General features: G+C 48.0%; 1 protein-coding gene across 3 annotated transcripts in view; it reads left to right on the top strand.

The window, feature by feature from the left end:
- The window catches only part of FNIP2 (folliculin interacting protein 2), a 120,373-nt gene that overhangs the window by 37,435 nt on the left and 62,991 nt on the right, over nucleotides 1-19,947 (top strand). For all 3 annotated transcript variants that reach the window (XM_061192655.1, XM_061192654.1, XM_061192653.1), the window contains exon 2: nucleotides 19,793-19,919. In XM_061192655.1, the coding sequence (XP_061048638.1) occupies nucleotides 19,793-19,919 (127 nt within the window). The remainder of the gene's footprint in view (nucleotides 1-19,792; nucleotides 19,920-19,947) is intronic.

Genomic DNA, 19,947 nt, shown 5'->3' with positions numbered 1-19,947 from the left:
AGTTGCAGAGATTCATGAGAGTGTTCAGATACGAGTTTCACTTTTATACTCTCTGTGTCTGTTTCTTACCTAGAAAGGACGGCTGAGTGGCAGGAGGAGCCGGTGGTGGGTTGACACTCAGTCGTCTCGAGTCTTGATCTGGATCCGATCCTGATTCCAGCTCTGCTGCCCGGGAGCCATGTGACCGTGGCGAGTCCCCTTCTTTCCTGGGTCTCACTCTCAACTGTTCCGCTGTGTAGCTTGTTCAGACTACTTCTGAAATTCTCTCCTTCTCTGAGATTGTACAGGGTAACATCAGGACCTTCTGGATTTCCTATTTCTGTTATTCAGACAATTCTAGATTCCCCACGTAGGTATTTGGGATGCCAGGGGTGGCACCCACATGAGCAGATGACATGCAGGGCCACACCAGTTCTTACAAAACTTTTACGAAAGTTTTCAGTATGAACTTCTGCTTCTCACTTTCAGTGAATTTGCTATTTGGGGCAGGATTTTAATCATTTTTATTTAAACAGTACTTTAAACTTAACAAAAAGTTTCCACATCCATTAGCTCCTTTCCTTAGTTTAATTTCCTTTAGAGTTACTTCTCAGGTGCTGAGACGTTTGTAGACTTCTGTACAATGGTGACGTGTGTGTCATTTAGTTGGAATTCATCTCTCGTTGGACCAGTTGTCTTGGTCCCTTTCCCACTTTCTCTTCCCCTTTGTGCAGTCTTGAAAAGGTGTGCGTTGTCTGCAGTACTGTGCTTGGTTTCCCGAGTTTCTCTAGGACTCGGGTCGGTCTCAGGGGGAGTGAATTATCGTTAGGAGCTTGTGCCCTAAGGATCGGGTCGGTCTCGGGGGGGGGGGTGAATTATCGTTAGGAGCTTGTGCCCTAAGGATCGGGTCGGTCTCAGGGGGGAGTGAATTATCGTTAGGAGCTTGTGCCCCAAGGATCTGGCTCCAAGTGCTTGCGAGTTGTCCGTGTGTCCAGGTCAGGTGGCAGCCAGCCAGGTGTGACTCCCAACGCCTGCTCTGCTCTTGGGTTACCTTAAATCCACAGTTTCAGGTGGTCGTCTTAGCACACTGATAAGCAGTTTTTTCTTTTTGCTTTTTCTTTCTCTCCTCATGATATTCCAGTTAGGCAAAGGTGAAGAGAAAGATTCCACAAACACAGTGGAGAGGTTCCAGGTACCTAACAGTGGCACGGTGTAGACCTGGCGCAGTGCAGGGCAGAGAGAGAAATGTTCGACCTTCCCACTGTGGTTCTTGTGGAATGAAACATTTCAGACCTGGGAACTCTGAACTACAATGCTGGGCTTCAAATGTAATTGCTTCCAATCTGCTTTCTTAAAGCTGCTAATAACTTGATTTTCCCAGCTTTCCCAGCAAGTTAGATACATCCATAGGGCTGCTTATATGCGGACTCTGGGAGGATTTGCCAAGTTTATCCGTGAACTGCTGCTTCTCTGATGGCAGGAGAAAATTCGACACAACTTGGCCCTGAAAAGTTTACCCCACACATGCCGAAGAGGAACTGAAACGGCCCTTCAGAGTCAGTGGTGCCTGGAGTTTCACATCTTGACATTTAGATTCGGAAGAGATCCGTTGTACTGCTTTACAGTCACCAGGACGGAGGGGGCAGAAGTAATGAGTGTAGATCTCTGATTTATCTCTGATTTGGATGAACTGATTTTATTGAAAAAGGTAGGGCCTTCGCTTGTTTGTGGAAGGAGCTTAAGGAGAAGACAAATACAGAAACCAAGGTGTGTTTTCCCCAGTGCACGCCTCACAGAGATAAGCTGGCCATGATTGCACAGCCGTCTTGGTTTAGGGTACTTGGGGTTCTGAAGATTTTAGTAAAAGGCTGCTAAAGGGAGGGTCAGGCAGGCTGGGTTGGGGAGGGGCGGGGGGTGTTCATTGTGCTTTCCACCTGGAAACACCGTGAAAACCTTCCTGCTTAGGAGCTGGAGCTGCCGGACAGGTTGAGTGCCGGGCTCAGGCAGAGCCCCGCCCAGGCCAGCTGGCAGCCCCGTGCTGGTGACCTGCAACACAGGGGGCTGCAGACGCAGGGGGGACTCTCCCAGATGCCTGGGCATTGCCCCACAAGTTCCCTGCCCTCCCTGCCTGCCTTCCCTTTTCGCTGACTTCCTGTGCCACAGGGAGTTTTCTCTGACTCTTAAGAGAGTCTGTTTCCACTGGTTGATGGATGGGGTTTCGAGGCGTCATCTGAGGATGAGTGAATGGTTGCAGGAATGCAGTGTAACTTGGTGTTGCTGCGGAGTCCTGCTGCTTTAGGTTCAGAGAACATTCGTCTTTTCCCTGAGGCCGCATCTCTCAGGGGTGAATCAGAGCAGCCTCCGTGCGGGGGCTGCTGCATCGAAGCTGCCAACTGGCTGCCATTCTGTCTGGCTCTTATTCTGAGAAGTATCGACGACAAGCAGGGTAAAGCCCTTGTTACTCGTCACCATAGAGAACTGTGTGAGGGTGACAGTGCCCCAGGCAGAAGGCAGGTCCCTCCAGCTCTGGGGTCCACAGCCAGGCGCTGGGCAGCAGCCGAAGGCTTTTCCCCAGGCTCTGCTCGGCCTCGTGAACTGGCCACGGCTCCTGGGTCTCCTGGTGAGCCCTGTTGTGAGTCAGGCTGAGGCTCAGCCTTATCGCTTTATTGTTACAGTAACAGAAGCTGAACAACCGCTGAACAAGGGGAAGCAAGCCTCGTGGGAGTTGGTGAGAGCGATAACCCGTGACCCGCCTGAGGTTGTAATTAGCCTCCCAGCCAGAGCTCACCAAGGGGGACCGGCCGAGGGATTCCCGGCAATGCTCCTCCCCTTTATGGGGTCCCGGGTTTCTGTGGAATGTTGCGCATCAGGTGTACATCCATCCATCAGTCCTTTACGTCTTGAAGGGTTTGCTCCTCCTCTTACTCTCTGATCTTTCTTAGTTTAGAAAGGTTAAAAAAAAACAAACACTACTCTCAGGTCTTTACAGAACAGATGTGAATTGAAAGGCGGTCTTTTTTTTTCTCACTCTGACATTTTCTTTCACTTTCATGCCTCACCCTCCCCAAAGGCAAACAAAAGAAAAAAATAAGAAACCAAAACCTTGGTAGAGCTAAGCTAGTTTTTCCACTTAGTGATTTTTTTAAAAAAGTCACCCCTAACATGGGAGAACGTAGAAGGTGGCACCAGATTTAGGGAAAGCTCCTCTGATCGGGGATCTTCTCTGCCTTGATCTCACGATCTCAGGCTCGTCTCCCCCTGGAGCTCGCTGTGTCTTCGGGGTGGTCACCTCATCTCTCTGTATTTCTGTTTTCTCTTCTAAAAGAAATTAAAGTGGTAGACCGGGTGGGTGATCCCCAAAGATGTGTTCTTAAAATTGTAGATTCCTGAGCCTCACTTCAGATCCACTGGACCAGATTCCTGGAAGTGGAGCCTGGGAAGCTTTGTTCATTACAAACACACACACAGAGCCTCTGGGGTTAGGTCTAGTGAAGAGTCAGGTCTGGGACCACCAGATGGGGTGTCTGAGCCTCTCCAGCTCCAACATGCCGACTGTCTGTCAGGAACCAACAGGACCCAGGGATGTCAGACAGACGTGAGGACCTTGGCAACCGAGGGAGTCATAAGTGTCTCGTCTGGAGAGCAAGCCACGTGGGTGTTTGAGGAAGCATGTTCTCAGGAGAGGGAGGAGCGAGTGCAGAGCTCCTAAGGCAGGAACACGCTTGGCGTGCACCCTAAAAAGTGATGCCCGAGGGCTGCAGACAGTGAACTGTCCTCCGTGGGCTGCTGAATGGGCGGTCGGGCCTGCAGCTGTGCGCTGTGGCGTGAGCGGAAGGTGCAGGTTGCCGGCCCCCCAGCCTCTCGCCCATTGGCCTTTGCTTGATAACGGACATTCCTGCCGTTGAGCCTCTTTTCTTTGTATCTAACCCTTGTTCTCTCCAGGCAGCGACTGCTGCCTTAGTGTGAACTGCTTTTACGAGAGCTGATGGAGGACCACCGGGAGGCTCTGCAGAGCCCGATGCGAGGCCCCCCTCCTCCCAGGTGGGCACACGGGCCCCAGGGGAGGTGGCCTGCACTTCTGCTGAACAGAGACAGAGACCTTTGGTGGCCGCATCCAAGCTCAAGTAACGTGTCCTTGGTTCTCGTCTTCACAGGGAATTCTCTAGCAGTCTAAACGATCTTCAGAGAATAATCCTATTGCAAACTTAAAACCAGTGCTTATTACTCAGAGTTCCTATATTTTAAAAGTCCCCTTGACCACTGAATTTTTAAAAAAATAGACTCTATGTTTTAGAGCAGTTTCAGGTGCACTGAAAAGTTAAGCAGAAAGGACAGAGCCCCTATCTCCTGCCTGCCCCTCACTCACCCCTCCCCTACTGTCAGCATGTGTTACAGCTGACGAACCTGCAATTGACACATCATCATCACCCCAAACCCTGGTTTACGTTTGAGGTTCACTCTTGGTGGTGTTCATTCTCTGGGTCTGGACAAACGTGTAATGAAACGAACCCATCAATAGAGTGTCATACAGAGTAGTTTCACGGCCCTAAAAATGCTGTGTTCTGCCTGTTCATGCGTCCCCTAACGCCCCGGCAGCCCTGATCTTTTCAACTGTCTCGATAGTTTTTGCCTTTCCTAGAATGTCATTTGGTTGGAATCATGCAGTACGTAGCCTTTTCACATTGGCTTCCCTCACTCAGTCATATGCGTTGAAGTCTTCTCCATGTCTTTTCATGGCTCGATCGCTCACTTCTTTTCAGCACCGAATAATGTTCCATCATCTGGATGTACCAGTTTATTTATCCAGTCATCTACTGAAGGACGTCTTGGTTGCTTCCACATTTTGGCAGTTGTGACTAAAGCTGCTGTAAACATCCATGTGCAGGGTTTTGTGTGGGCGTAAGTTTTATTCCTTTGGGTAAATATCAAGGAGTATGGTTCCTGAGTTGTAAGGTAAGAGCTTATTTAGTTTTGTAAGAAACCACCAAACTTCCGGAGTGGCTGCACCATGCTGCGTTCCCACCAGCAGTGAGCGACAGTTCTTGTTGCTCCGCATCCTCTTAGCATTTGCTGTTGTCACTGTTCTGGATTTTGGCCACTCTAATGGGTATGTGGTAGTATCTCGTTGTTTTGGTGTGCATTTCTCTAATGACATACGATGTGGAGCACCTTTTTCATGTGCTTATTTGCCATCTGTATATCTTTTGTGAGCTGTCCAGGTCTTTTGCCCATTTTTAAATTGGGTTGTTTGTTTTCTTATTGTTGAGTTTTACGAGTTTTTTGTATATTATGGATACCAGCCCTTCATCGGAATTGTCTTTTGCAAATATTTTCTCCCAGTCTGAGGTTTGTCTTCTTCTTCTCTTGATGTTGTCTTTCACGGACCAGAGTTTTTAATTGTAATGAGGTCCAGCATATCAGCTGTTTCTTTCATGGCGCGTGCCTTTGTGTGGTCATCACCATGCTCAAGGTCATCTACATTTTCTCCTAGGTTATTCTAGGAGTTTTATAGTTTTGCATTTGGGGTCTGTGATCTATTTTGAGTTAAAATTTTGTAAAGGATTTAAGGTCTGTGTCGAGATTCTTTTGAGTGTGGATGTCCACTTGTTTCAGCACTGTTTGTTGAAAGACTGTCTTTTCTACAATGTGTTGTCTTTGCTCCTTTGTCAAAGGTCAGTTGAGTGTGTGTGACTCTGAGTCTGGGTCCTCTACTCTTCTTTGTTGATCTGTCTGTTCTTTCACCAGGACCACACTGTCTTGTTTACTGTAACTGTATTAAGTCCTGAAGTTGGGTAGTGTCATTCCTCTGACTTTGTTCTTCTCCTTCAATGTCCTGTTGGCTGTTCTGGGTCCTGTGCCTCCTCTCCATGTGAACTTTAGAACCAGTTTGTCGATATCCACAAAATAACTTGTTGGGATTTTGAATGGGATTTCATTGAATCTTTAGACCAACTTGGGAAGAACTGACGCCTTGAGTCTTCCACCCATGAACATGAAATATCTCTCCATTTATTTAGTTCTCCTTTGATTTTCTTTATCAGAGTTTTGTCGTTTTCTTCATATAGATCTTGTACATATTGTGTTAGATTTATACCTAACTATTTCTTTTGGGGGGGGGAATGCTAGTATAAGTAGTATTGTGTTTTTAATTTTAAATTCCACTTGTTAATTGCTAGTATATGAAATATTTAAAAAATATTTTAACAGGTATATTTTTCAGAGCGTGGCTGCATTCATGTCAGGCTAGTTGCATTCTCCTTTTTAAATGCCTCCATCTTTTTCTTTTATATTGTTACTAAATTTATTTTTAATATTTTTCTTAAATATTTTTTCTGATTATCAAAATGGTACAATTTTGTTACAAAGCATTTGGAAAATGCAAGCAAATATAAAAATGAAAACCTAAATTACTAGCAGTGCTATCACACAAATTTTTACTCCTATTAATACTTTGATTTATTTCCTTGCAGTTCTTTTTGGTACATGGATGTAAGCTGCACTGTATTAACTAAACCATATATTGATATATACGTATTTTACATGTATATATGTATATAATACATATATATATATATATATATATAATCTGCTTTCTCACTATTATACCACGACATTTTCCCCATGTCATTAAAACGTTTTTAAGACAATTTTTAATGACTTTGTAGTATCTGAAATTGATGGCCTCAAAAATCTTGGGTATGTTCTGAATGGATATTAAGGTTTCCAGTTTTTGACGTTGCAACCCTATTTGTGTTCAAACATCTGATGGTCTCCTTGGGAGGGCATTTTCCTTGGAAATTTTCCTTGGAGGAAGTCTGAAGGAGACCCATTTTCCTTCCCCAACAGAATTTGAAAATTGAGACACAGAAATTGGTCAGGTAGGTGGGAAACAGGCAGCATGTGTTACAAGGGGCCGTGGCCTGTCGATGCTCAGAGTCAGCACCGCTTGCTTACCTGGCCCTCAGCATCCTCGGACGCCCCGGCCTTGCCACGCGGGACGCACCCCGCGCACCTGAGGCCAGGAGTTGAGGACCAGGTCAGCATGTGTGCGCTCCGCAGGCAGGTAGATGCCAAAGAGTGAAGGAAAGTTGTCCATCAGAATTGATTCCTCTTCCCCGGGAGGCCAGTGGCCGGGCAGAGCAGGCAGGAGTGTGCCGCTCGTCAGAACTGGGCCTCTACTGGGAACCTGGAGGCAAAGATAAGCAGGCCTCCAGCCCTAACATCTTCTATAGGTTAAGTCACTTCTTAAAGGGTACGAACGTGAGGGTTTTTCCTTAACGTTTTGAAGAGCATTTTATCTCTGTGTCTTCAGAGATAATACATTCACTTGGTTCAACAAAAAAAAATATACACCTGAATCTTGTTGTTCCTACCTCTTTTTTCTTCCCCATCCCATTCAGGTAATCAGTTTTATTAGTTTGCTATAAATTCATTTTTTTCTCATTTTAAAAGCCATGTAACGCTTTCATTTTATTATGAAATATTCATCATACCGAAAGTGCAGACTATGCTATATTAACCATATGTGTAACCACAACCCAGTTTTCTTAAATCTTAACATTTTGCCACTTTTGCTTCACATGTATGATTTTTTAAAAAAAAGAACTAAAACATTAGGGAAGTAGATGATGCTTCCTGCATCATCCTTGCTGGGCCCCATCTCCCTCCCTTCCTTCCAGAGGTAACCACGGTCTCAGTACGGTACTTCGCATTCCTCTGCATATCTGTCATTTACTGGCTGGGATGTATCCATAAATCATACTGGGTTACACGTATTTAACATTTTAAAGTGGACATCATACTGTACGTATTATTTTGAAGCTTACTTTTTTATACAGCTGTATGTTTTTGAGATTCGTTTGTATAACTCCATGTAGCTCTAGTGTGTTAATTCCAAATTCAGTATAGCATTCCATTGTGTGAATATGCTACAAATTATGTATCTGTTAGTCTATTAATGAACATTTCATTTTTTTTTAAACAAATTTTACTATTATAAACAATGTTGCAGTGAATGGTAGTATCACATGTGTCCCTGTCTGCACATCTGCATGGATTTCATAGGGTGAAAGAAATGAAGTTTAAGTTTTAGGAAACCCTTTGGCTTTACTCAATATTCTCCGAAGTGAGTGCCCAACTCCTTTCCCACCAGCAGTGCGTGGTCGCCCTCACTGCACACCACCCTTGGCACGGGGTCGGGGAAAGCGGAATGTAAGTGGAATCTTGTTTTCTTCTAAGACAGCTTTATCGAGATGTCATTCACGTACCGTACAATCCACCCATTTGAAGTCTATCCATACTTAAGTGGATTTGCTGTGTCCTCAGGGTTATACACTCATCACCACATCAACTTCGGGACATTTTCATGACCCTTGAAAGAAACCGCCTCCCACAAAAGTTGGCTGTCATTCCCCAGTCTCCTCTCAGCTCTAGGCAGCCACTAATTTACTGTCTGCCTCTGTAGATTTGCCTGTTTCTGGACATTTCCTGTAACCAGCAGCATACAGTTCATCATATCATATGTTCTTTCGTGGTTGACTTCTTACATTTACCATCATGTTTTCAAGGTTCACCCGTGTTCTGTGCATGTAACGGCACTTCATTCCTTTTTAGTGCTGAATCATATTCTATCGAATGGTTAGGCCGGATTTTATTTATCCAGTGAGGGACGTGTGGTTTTTCCCACGTTTTGGGTCTCGTGAATAGTGCTGTTATAAAGATTCCTGGACAAATTTTATATGGACTTTTTTTTTTGGATGAAGAGATGATAGTTTGGATGCCGGGAACAGCAGACATAGGTCCCAGGCGTCCCCCTGGTGCAGGCAGGCTGGTGGGTGAGAAGCGGCAGGGGGCCATTTCTCCAGGCCCCTTGGCCAGCGTGGCTCAGGGCCTCCCCACCGACGTCGTGGAGTCACGGAGACCTCGTGGCAACCCGCGTGGAGCACAAGCCCTTCCTCCCCCTCCCCCCGCCAGGCCTTTCCGCGGCGGTCACGCATGTTCCGGCCTCAGGTCCCGACTGCTGGTCTCTGGAGGACGGTGACCCAGTGCTGTCTTTTGCAAGGCCTGTCTTCTCCACCCAGCCAGGGAGGGCATTTCCAGGCCAGCTCATTCACCGTCTTGGCCGTTTAGTTAAAAAAGCCAAGCTTAGGAGGTGTGGGACCAGCTCCTGGCCTTGTTTTGTTGGCTTCATCCCACTCCTGTCCGTGGCTGGCCGTGGACCACAAGGTCTGGAACTCCCTCTCAGAACCAATGGAGCAAAAACCCACTCCTGGTAAACTAAGGTCGCTCCTTACCTGGGTGAGCCGAATATTCTTGTGAGTTTTGCAATCAGAGGGCAGAACTCTTCTTCCTCTTCCTACTTTTTAAAAACTCAATTTGCTTAAACTGAATCTTTTTACATTTCTTTGGTGTGGAAGTAAGCGAATAGGAATATGTATCCTTCCTTCTTCCACAGGAGGAGGAGTGCATGCCCCAGGGTCTGCCCCTGCTTTGTGGACTTGGCTGTGGGACCCGGCTCTCCCCCTCCTCCGCTGGGTGCACCGAGCAGGAGGGATTGAATTTGCCCCGCCCGTGTTCTCTCCAGTTGTTTCTAGTTCTCTGCTTTTAGCACACATGCTACAGTCACACGTTTGCATCTGTTTAGTTCCAGAAGCGGGATCGGAGTTCCAAGGTTAACGACACCGGTGACTCTAAGAGCTGTGACCATTTACCCTCCGTCTGAACGTGCACCGATTCGCGCCTCTGCCTGCATTTCTCTCGTGTGGGCGGTCTTACCTTTTGGATCTTTGCCAATCTGATAGGGGCATGACTTTAATTTGCTTTTCTCTTTCCAAGACTGAGAGTTAGCATCTTTTCCTGTGTTTAAAGACCATCTTATTTTTGTTTTTCTGTGAACTATCTGTATCCATTGCCCACCTTTCCATTGGTTTGCAAACCTTTATTGATTTCTGGTTGTTCTTTATCTATGAGGGAGATTAATCCTTTGTCTGTGATACGGGTTGCTGAGGTTTCTGTGAACTTTTCAAAAAGCGCTTGATCACATTTTTTCTACACAACTGAGGTCATACTATATACATAACCCCGTGTTCTGTTTCTCAGTCTTAACACTGTATCATCAGCATTTTTCTTTTTCAAATGTAGCGTTTCTTTAAACCCTGAGATGGAAACGCAGAGGGAGGTCTTGGGATGCAGAGCGTGTGACGCTGAGTGGTTTGCTCGTGATGATGGCCCAGCAGCGCGGGGAGAGCAGAGTTTGGGGTCAGGAGACATTGGTTCAAGTCCCGCCTTTGCCACTTACTGGTTCCAACCTTATTAAAGTCTCCTAACTTCTGCACAAAATAGGTGGTGTAGTGCCAGCTCTCACAGGGCATCTGTGGACGCCAGCTCAGGTACATTCTGGAAAGAGTTAGGTGGGTATTTCTTGGGCGCCCTGTGGCTCTCACCACCAGCCTCCCTGCCTGCACCCAGACATCACGGCTTCTGGAACTAGCGTCTCTAGTCTCTGAGATTATGCAGTAAAAATGGACAGTTACTTAATGTGGTGGAAATCAATTCAGTACAGTCCTGGAATGGTAATCACAAACTGAAAGCTGTAAATAGGTTGGATAAATGAGAAAGGGTGTCACTTTCTTAGAAACTTTGTCCTGTCTTTGGGGGAAGCAAGGGGGTGAAAAGGGGCAGGAGAATGTGGTGTATGGACGCTGAGAAGGAAGCTCAGAAAATGTCATAGTCTAAGGCGGAACTACGGGTTTGAAACCGAATCTGAAGGCCTTGAATTCATTAAGGTCGTTTCCCTGAGGGAGTTCACCCACTGCCTCAGGCTTCAGCTTCAGAAGCTTCTTGGAGCAAACTGTCATTGAGGTGGTTTGTCTTAAGACAATAGATAGCTAGTGGGAAGCAGCCACATAGCATGGGGAGATCAGCTGGGTGCTTTGTGACCACCTAGAGGGGTGGGATAGGGAGGGTGGGAGGGAGGGAGATGCAAGAGGGAAGAGATATGGGAACATATGTATATGTATAGTTGATTCACTTTGTTATACAGCAGAAACTAACACACCATTGTAAAGCAATTATACTCCAATAAAGATGTTAAAAAAAATAAAATAAAAATAAATTTAAAAAAAAAGACAGTACTTGAGTCTTTGATGGATTTAAAGAAAGAGTGTTCCTGCTGTATCCCTCAGTTTCATTATTTATTTTTACTTTTTCGAGAGAGAGTACAGTCATATGGTTAAATATTCAAAAGCCACAGTGTCTTTTTTTTTTTTTTTTAACTTTTTAATTTTTATTTTTTGGCTGTGCCGAGAGGCATGCGGGATCTTAGTTCCCTGACAAGGGATTGAACCCGCGGCCCCTGCAGTGGAAGCTCAGAGTCTTAACCACTGCACCGCCAGGGAAGCCCCCAAAGCCGCAGAGTCTCAGTGAATACCTGCAGCGCGCTCACCAGCTTCCTGGCTCTGCGATAAGCACTTTGCAGTTAACCCTCAAGTCAACGCTCACGAGGAGGGTCCCACTGTCATCCCCATTCTGCAGGTGGGGATGCCGAGGAACACAGAGGGAGGTGCTTGCCAGGCCACACGACTGGGAAGAGGCAGGGCTGGGGCACAAATGCAGGCTGCCCGGCCCCGAGCCTGCAGCTCCCTTGCTCTGCGGCCCTGGCAGACGGGCATCAGGTGGTGTCAGGAAGCCCTCTCCCTGTGCCCTGGAAGGAGGGGCCCACTTGCTTCTCTCTCCCAGCAACCCAGCCTCCTGCTCCAGATGCCCCCCGTCTTACAGCTGCATGTCTTTCTAGACATACTCTGTGCAAATACAGTAAAATCCAGACTTTTTTCCTTGTGTCTCCTTTTCAGAAACACATACGGTAGCTCTCTATACACAGTGTTTTATACTTCTTTTTCCCCAGTTAAAGTGATGTCCTAGCGCGAATTCTGTCATCACATGAGGAGAGCTCCCCATTCGGGGTTGTATCCGTGTAGCACCCCGTTGTAGGGACGTACCATCCCATGCTGACGCTTAGCTCCAGTCCTTTGCTGCTCCAAACGGTGCTGCAGTGGATCCCTTTTTGTGCGTAATCAGTTTGGACCGATGTAAGTTGATCTGTCGGATTAATTCCTAAAGTGGAATTGCTGGGTCAAAGAGTATGTGAGTATGTGTGTTTGTACCCATCTCCCTCTCTCTCTTTCCCACTCTCTCTCTGTTTTCCTTATTTTGGCCCCTGCCCTGCAGCACTGCCCTCCCACTCCTCCCCCACCTACTCGCCTGTACCCGTCTCTTCTAGGGATAATACTTTACAACCAAAGATAGGTACAGCTTCTACTTATTTTGACTTTCCCGTTTTGCAAACAAAAGATCTTATGGAGAGAATCATGCTTTTAACCTCTGCAAACCTCTAGAAAAACTGACCTCTAGAAACCTCTAAGGAAAAAGAATTATTACCTTATCTGTGTGCAAGTTAAATGGATATAGAATTTACTCATGTATAAGGCTATGTCTTGAATATTTACTTGGAAATTCATTCACTTACCTGTTATGAGTAAGACAGTTTCCCTGGGTGGAGGGGAGGATGGGAAACCTTCCCTTCAGGAAAAGCTATGGAATCATGTTGATGCAAGCCAGCTTTGAGCAGAGGTGAAAATTACATCTCAGCCATCCTGGGATACAGGGATGCACATGGATGGTTTGGGTTATGCTGACAAGAGTGTGAAAGAATTAGCTCAGGGAATTAATGCATGCGTGGAGGTGGATCGCAAAGCTGTTTTTTAAAGAAGTAGTTTCTAGCTTCTAGATACAAGAAAAGAATTAGTAGTGCTCTTTTAAGAATTAAAGGAACCCTTTTGGAAAATATGAGCCGCATTTAGAAATTCTGTACGTTTTTAAAGAGGAGAGAGGGAAGAACCTGTTGATAACCATAACGGAACCTGGGAAGCCAGCGGGGGCGGCATCCTGGCTGGTGCAGTGCCCCTCAGGGACACCTGCCCACTCAGCGTCACTCTTGCCTCGAGAGAACTGGCGCTTTTCCCCTTCAGACTTTGACAGCAATCTCTGAACGTTCTGTCGATTCGAGGTGCGTTTGTGCTGCTTCTGTATCACAGTGCAGACTCCCTCTAGGAAGGCGAGGGGTACCATGCAGGGATGGAAGTTAGTCCACGAAGGTGGCTGTCCTCTTCGTACCCGGCTGGGGTCACCTGTTCTGAGTTGTTCTCTGCACACCTAGTAGATGGTTTGTGTCAGAGTCGGAAGGCTGAGGCCTTGGAGGTCATTCTGGCCGCAGTCCGTCACTTACGGAGGAGGGGGCACTGGGGTCAGATGCTCGTCCGGGCAGGGGGCCAGACGTCTGGCACGCAGCCTGGCCCCGGCCAGGGGCTGTGGGTACTGGGAGCGCCACACAGTCTCCACCTGCTTCCGAGTCCTACCCGACGTCACCCCGAACTCAGGAAGGATGGACGGGATTTGCCTTTCCTCTTCGGTGTTTCACAGTTCCCTGTTCGTAGCTCCCAAACCTCAGGCCGGGTGGTGACTCATGCTGTTCTGTCTTTGCTGTGTGCACATATTACGTGAAGGCTGTGTGGTTTGAGCTTGTGACCGGCGTGGTCATTCATAGCTCTGTCTCGGCGGGAACCACGCTCCCAGCCGCCGGCGGCCCCCCCTACGCGTCTGTCTCCACCGCCAGCTCGTTAGGACCGCTCATATCTGGGGTGATGTGGACGGGACTTCTGGCCTTCCCTCAGACATAGCAAGCAGGACACTGGGCAGCAACCTCTTACCCTACAGCCCCCAAATCCTAAAGCCTCTGAAAAAAAAGTTGAAACTGACCTGAACTATTTATAAGACTATTTATAGTCTCTTGATAATCTGTTTAGCATAAATATTCATCACTTGGGCTGGTGAGATTCTAATTTGTTCGACGTTGGGGTTTGATTACACCTCAGGCCCTAAAGGAGCTGTTATATAATATGTGGTATAAGCTTCTTTCTAAAAAAAAAATAAATAAAAATCTGAATTCTGAAACATCCGGACCCACGGATCTCAGTTAAGGGACTGCGTATCTGAACTCACCCTTGAGGTCTGCATTACAGTTACGAAAGTACTTTCATCCTTATTCTCTGTCTTTCCCAGCAGCCTGCTGAGGCAGGTAAGGTCTGCATTTGGGGAAAGCTGGGCTTTGGAGTCGGTGCCTTCCCAGAGTCACCTGGGGTGAAAGTGGCTGCGCTGGAGTTGGGAGCTCAGTCTACCCTAGAGGGTCACCCGTTTTCCAGGTGTCACGTCGTCTGTGACTTCACCCCACGCTTCACCCCCACTAGGCGGACTTGACCTCTCCTTCCTTCTGTAGATGTTTATCTCCATCCCCGTGACGGTAGCGTTTACTGATTGGTCTGTGCATTGGCCCTTCTGTGTCGGGTTGTAAGCATTTTGAGGTAGGCACCGATCTCGTTGATGTCGCTTCCTGGTGTCTTTCATGGCATCTGGTCAGGCCGGATGCAGGCGTGGTCACTGGGGCTCCGGTTACAGCGCTCTTGCCAAGCCAGGCTGCCAACAGTGGGGATTGATTCTTTCAGTCCACATTGCTTTTACAAAAGCAATAAAGCATTTACCTTTATTTATCACCTGCTTTCTTAAAGACAAAAAAAGTTGTAGCCAATATCCAATATAAATTTCTTCAGGGAAAATAATAGCGGGGTACGTTTAATTGGAATCGTTTAAAAACTGTATCTTTAGGTTCGTATTATGTATTAAAGCTCCTGATGAGAATCTGAATCTTTAAGTACCTTTTCACTATGCTCTTGACCCCAGGACAGCAATTCAGAGGTGAATTTTTATGTAGCTCTTCTGAAACTAAAAACCGGACAATCTGTGGAGCTGAAGTTGTACCAGTGCAAAATAGAGGAAGAAAGACAAATCAGCTAATTTGCAAATTACTTTTCCTGTTAGCCATCTTCCTGAGCTACTAACCTAGCAAAAAAGAAACAAAGAATTCCAAATATGTTACTGCCCTGTACTTACATAATTTTTTTTCTTGCAATAAATAGCTTGCTACTGGGCGGGAAGTAGCGCACATTTGTGCTGGCACATTTGTGCTGACGGGGTGAGCTCTGATCGCCATCTCAAGCACAACCTCCCTTTTTCCTCCACCCCGCTGATCCTTTATTTTCATGGCGGGAAAATGTCACCATGAGCACAGTGAGTTCACGGGAGCAGGGGCCGTGGTTTGCTCACGGCCGTACCCAGGGCCTGGAGCTGCTGGGCGGATGGATGGTGTTTGCCAGTCTTTGTTGTGATCATCATTGTTGGTTTTGTTCATTCTGTGGTGTTCCATATTCCTTTTTCTTGGACCATTTAAAGTTCCCTATCATACCTGACTCTTTAAACATTCACATTCTCAGATCACAAGACCGTCTTTCAACTCCGCCCGTGAACTTGACTTTGACGATTTTTGTTTCCTTGCGTGAGAGCCAGAGGAAGAAAATTTTTGAGGTCTTCTTCTCTCATAGACCGTGGTTCCACCGGACATACTGAGCCCACTTCCAGCCTGATTCCTGCAAATGTTCAGGGGAGGAATCAGACGCCCACCCTGCAGGTCCCCGGGGACAAATCACTGCAGCAAACCTGACACCTCCCGGCCTGGTCCTTGCCAGCTTGAGGCCTGGAGACCCTGGGTGCGCAGGTCAGGGCCCCTCTCCATTTCCCAGAAGATGGTTTCTCAGGCAGCTTCAGTCCTCTCCTAGCACAGGTCTGATGGCGTCAGTCGCTCTCTCAGGAGGCTGGAATGGCACACACCCCATTGCTTGTGGAGCGGACACACGTTCCTTGACGTAGCAGTCAGGGTTCTGCTCCGGAAGTCCTGAACTTCCCAGTTCTGTGCGGTCCTGCTGCAAGAGCCCTAACCTAGCCGCCCCAGCCCTGGGCGCCGTGCCACTGGGCCGTGGGCCTGTGCCCTGCCCTCGGCCTGCAGCGACTTCCCGCTTGCCAGCACGCCCGAGCCTGGCCACCCTTCACTCCTTCCAGCCCAGACGCTGCCTCTCCCGGGGACGTCTCCTGTTTCCTCTCCTGCTTGCTGCGCTCTGCCTTGTCCTCTTGTTTCCTCTGGTTACCCACGTGCCTGCCTCTTGAAGTTCCTTAGGAATAAGGACATTTCTTATTTGTAGTATCCACCCCCTACCCCCCGAGGGCCAGCATTCCTTGGCTTTCCTGGGCTTGTAGCCCACAGCTCCGATCTCTGCCCCTGACATCACACAGCCATCTTCCCTGTGTCTGTGTCCAGATTTCCCACCTCTTAGGAAGACACCAGTCCTTGGATTAGGGCCCAGCCTGATCTAGGATGGCCTCGCCTTGATGACATCTGCAGAGACCCTGTTTCCAAACAAGGTCATATTCACAGATACCAGGAATTAGGAACTGGACATCTCTTTTGGGGGGGACACAATTCAGCCGCAACACATGATTATATCTACCTTAAAGACAATTCTGTTTTCTCTACTTAAAGTCATTTGAACTCTTATTGCTTGTCACCTTTCAGGTAAGTGATTGAGACTTTGGTCCCTCGCTTCCCGCTCTTGATGACCAGTTCCAGAAGTAAGATCTGGTTTAGTTCCAACCGGGCAAATCTTCACATCATGGAATTTTAAAACTGGAAAGGGTCTATCTAAGTACTTTTGTTTAAATTTTACAGTAGGGAAAGGTAGACAAACCATCTTCTTTTCTTGTGCCTCAGGTCGTACAGCTGTGACCATAAAGTAGACAAATAATTCCGTGTCCCCCGATGCCAGGGGCAGTGTTCTTCCCTCGCTTTCAACAAAAGCCAAGACACAGGGTGTTTCTGATGAGAGTTAAGTGTCTTTACAGCTGTAGCCGGATATTTTACGGCAAAGGCCCAAGGCTTGTTTTTCAGCCTCTTGCAATCCTGCAGAGTGTCGCCCTCAGCAGAGCTCCGGGAACCGTGGCTGGGGGTTGGGGTGAGTGTGGGCACGAAGGGAATACGTATGGCTGTGGTCACGGGAGACTCGAGGGTGGCAGGGAGGAGCCCGTGGTCTGCTGGGCGTCTGCACCTGAGCGCCCGTCGTCCTCGTGACGCACGGCGGGACCAGAGCCCAGGCGGGGTCCAAGCTTGCTTCCTGCGGAAGCATCGTTTCACCGCCTGCATGTCCTGTCCCGGGTGACTCGACTGTGACTCCCTCTACTAAGGTCAGAGACGGGGGACGACAGAATTACAGTTAGGTGTTAAATCAGTGACGCTATTCATGTGCAAGAAGGGGAATAGAGTTTTCCTCGTATTTTAGAAAATGCTTTTTAAAGTATTCTGGTCAAAAAGTTGGACCATCTGACATACGTGGTTTTCCTTTCCCATGTCATTTCTTTTCATCTTTTTAAATTGAAAAATAACATGAAATGTTTTATAGGGTGTTGTGATCATTATTAAATTTTAGCTCTTCCGGAGGGGCTGTCCTCAGTTTGACTGGCATCTGAGTCACCATTAGCCCTCAGAAATAAGGACTGAGCAGGTTGCTTTGTAAATGATAATGCTGTTTTGACAAAATGTCATTGTTGGGGCAAAACAGATTGAGCATGAAAACAAAAAGCCATTAAATCTTTGTCGATTTTTCGCTGTCAATGACTTCAACCTGTGTACTGTGTTTTAGTAATTGCAGAGGGTGTTTTTAATGACCTGGTGTAAAATGTCATGGTTCCGGGCACAGGCTTCGGGACTTGTCGGGTTGGGGTGACAGAGAGCTGGCTCCGGGGCTGTGCTCCCCGGGAACGGCTGGCTGACGGCTCCCCTCTACTTCCTCTGGTGACTCGGTCCTCACGTCAGCTCTCAGCTTGTGCTGGCAAAAAACAGGCCCCGGCTGCGCAGCCCAGGTGGGGTTAGGGAGACGTGTCCAACCAGCCAGGCCTGGACCGAGAGCAGGAGACAAACAATTTCTGAAACAAACTTGCCGAGTTGTATCAAAACTCGCACCAAGGATGCTGGGCCTGGCAGCTTAGAGCACAGGCCGTTGAGAAGGTGCAACCAGAACTTGATGGTTTGGAGGCTAGGATTTAAGACAACAAATCTGCTCCCCAAAAAGCACGTGTTCAGTGTTAACTACCACGGCCTGAAAAGGAAAGGACCAGTGTTGCGCAATTTGTGGCTGGGGACCAGATGCTGTAGCGATGTTTCTAAAAAATCATTAACGTGAACAGTTCTTTAGGTAATTATTAGCATTTTGGAGCACTTACCTGTGTCAACCACTGTGTAAAGCACTTTCATTTAATTCCTGTGGCAGCTTTGTGAGCTTGGTGTTAATATTGCCGTCGCGCTGCTGGAGAAACGGGATCTCAGAGGATCTGGATCTGTATCCACATGTGTCTGACTTCACTCTGTTACACCATCTCTTAGTTGTACAGTGTGACGTTGTCTGTCCTCTAACTCTCCATCTGTCTCCACCTTCCTCTTCTGTGCTCGCAGCGCCTGGCACCCGCTGGCCTCCGTCCTCACTGAACCTGCCGCCAGCACCTGTCCCCTCTCCTCCCCCTCGGTTGCTGTCACTCTAGCCTTGGTTTGAAGGGCCCAGACTCTTAAGAGTAAATTCTACTTGGCCTTCCCACTCTAGTCTTAATCCGCCCCAGCCCTGTTTTCCTTAGAGCTGCAAATCGACCTCTCGGAAGTGCAGGCTGAGTTTACCGACCTGTTCGGCTGCCCTCAGGGATAAGCTGGCCCCGGCTGCGTCTGCCCACCACCCTCTGCAGCTCCCCGTCTCCCTCTGCCCGTCTTTTCGCGCATCTCCCCCATCCCTCCTTCTTCCTGTTGTGTTCTTCATTCCCACACTTTACCTCTCCTTAACTCCTACTTCTTCAAGTCATGCTTAAATGTCCCTTCCTTAAATCCTAGGGAGTTCCCTGCCCCTCCCCGCCACCGCTTAAACCTGAAAATATGAGTGTTACCACATCCTTTTCTTTCTTGCACTTGGACATCTGTAGTTACCCATGACGACTCGCCCAGTGTTCCGCACTGAACCGTGTCCTCCCTGAGGGCAGGGACCAAGTCTACTTAGTTAAACAGCTGCTCAGTCTCTAGCTTCGAGCACAGTGACTGTTACATAGCAGGCGCTCAGATCTGTGCTGACCGGTTAACAGACACATAACTGAAGATGCCCAAAGCAGTGCATGTTGACGGTTGCCCTTTCTTAGTCCTCGCGTCCTGATTTCACTTGTTGCTCGAGAACGAACCTGCGTTTGGAGTAGTTTTGTCCCAGTGGCTTTGGGTTGGCTTTATTGCTGATGGTCATTGTCAGCAATTCAGACGCTGTACCGTGATGTGCTTGGTTTTCCAAACTTCCGTGTCAGACCAGCCACGATACAAGAAAAGACTAAGTTTCAGGAGATGTGATCCCTCTCTGTTTGTCCTGAGCCTGGGTGGGTGGGAGAGGAAAAGCGAGGGCTCTCCTGACTGGCTGCAGATTCCTGGCCCGATGGCGCAGAGGCGTGAACGCTCCAGAGCCTCCGACCTCAGCTGTGACGCCCCCAGAACCCAGGCGCCGGGTTCAGCTCCCTGCACAGCCCTGGCCGCTCCTGCCTGATGTCTCTGCCCAAAGTTCCTTTGGAAGGAGAAGCTTTCTCTCCAGTGGTTTGTCATCTCAGGAGCCTTCCCAGCCTTGGTCATGGGCACTGGCCCATCTGAGTCCACGGACAGGGCCGTGTGCCCAGGCCTGTGGGGATCGCGCCTTCCGCACACTGGGGCTTCCGTGTGCAGGCGCACGCCGGCTGGGAGACTTGTCTCTCCGCGACCATCCCGAGCGTCGCCGCTAACACGACTTCTTTCTCTCTTGTGAATCCACAGTTGGTCCTGTTCGGAGTTGGACCTGAACGAGATTCGCCTGATAGTTTACCAGGACTGTGAAAGGAGAGGCAGACAAGTCTTGTTTGATTCTAAAGCTGTGCACAAGATTGAGGAGGTGGCAACTCAGGTAGGAAACATGGACTTGCTTTCCTCCT

This window comes from Eubalaena glacialis, chromosome 5 (genome assembly GCF_028564815.1).
Source record: "Eubalaena glacialis isolate mEubGla1 chromosome 5, mEubGla1.1.hap2.+ XY, whole genome shotgun sequence".
Lineage (NCBI taxonomy): Eukaryota > Metazoa > Chordata > Mammalia > Artiodactyla > Balaenidae > Eubalaena > Eubalaena glacialis.
The sequence above is the reverse complement of the archived record's forward strand: the minus strand, read 5'-3'. Positions and strand labels throughout refer to the sequence as shown.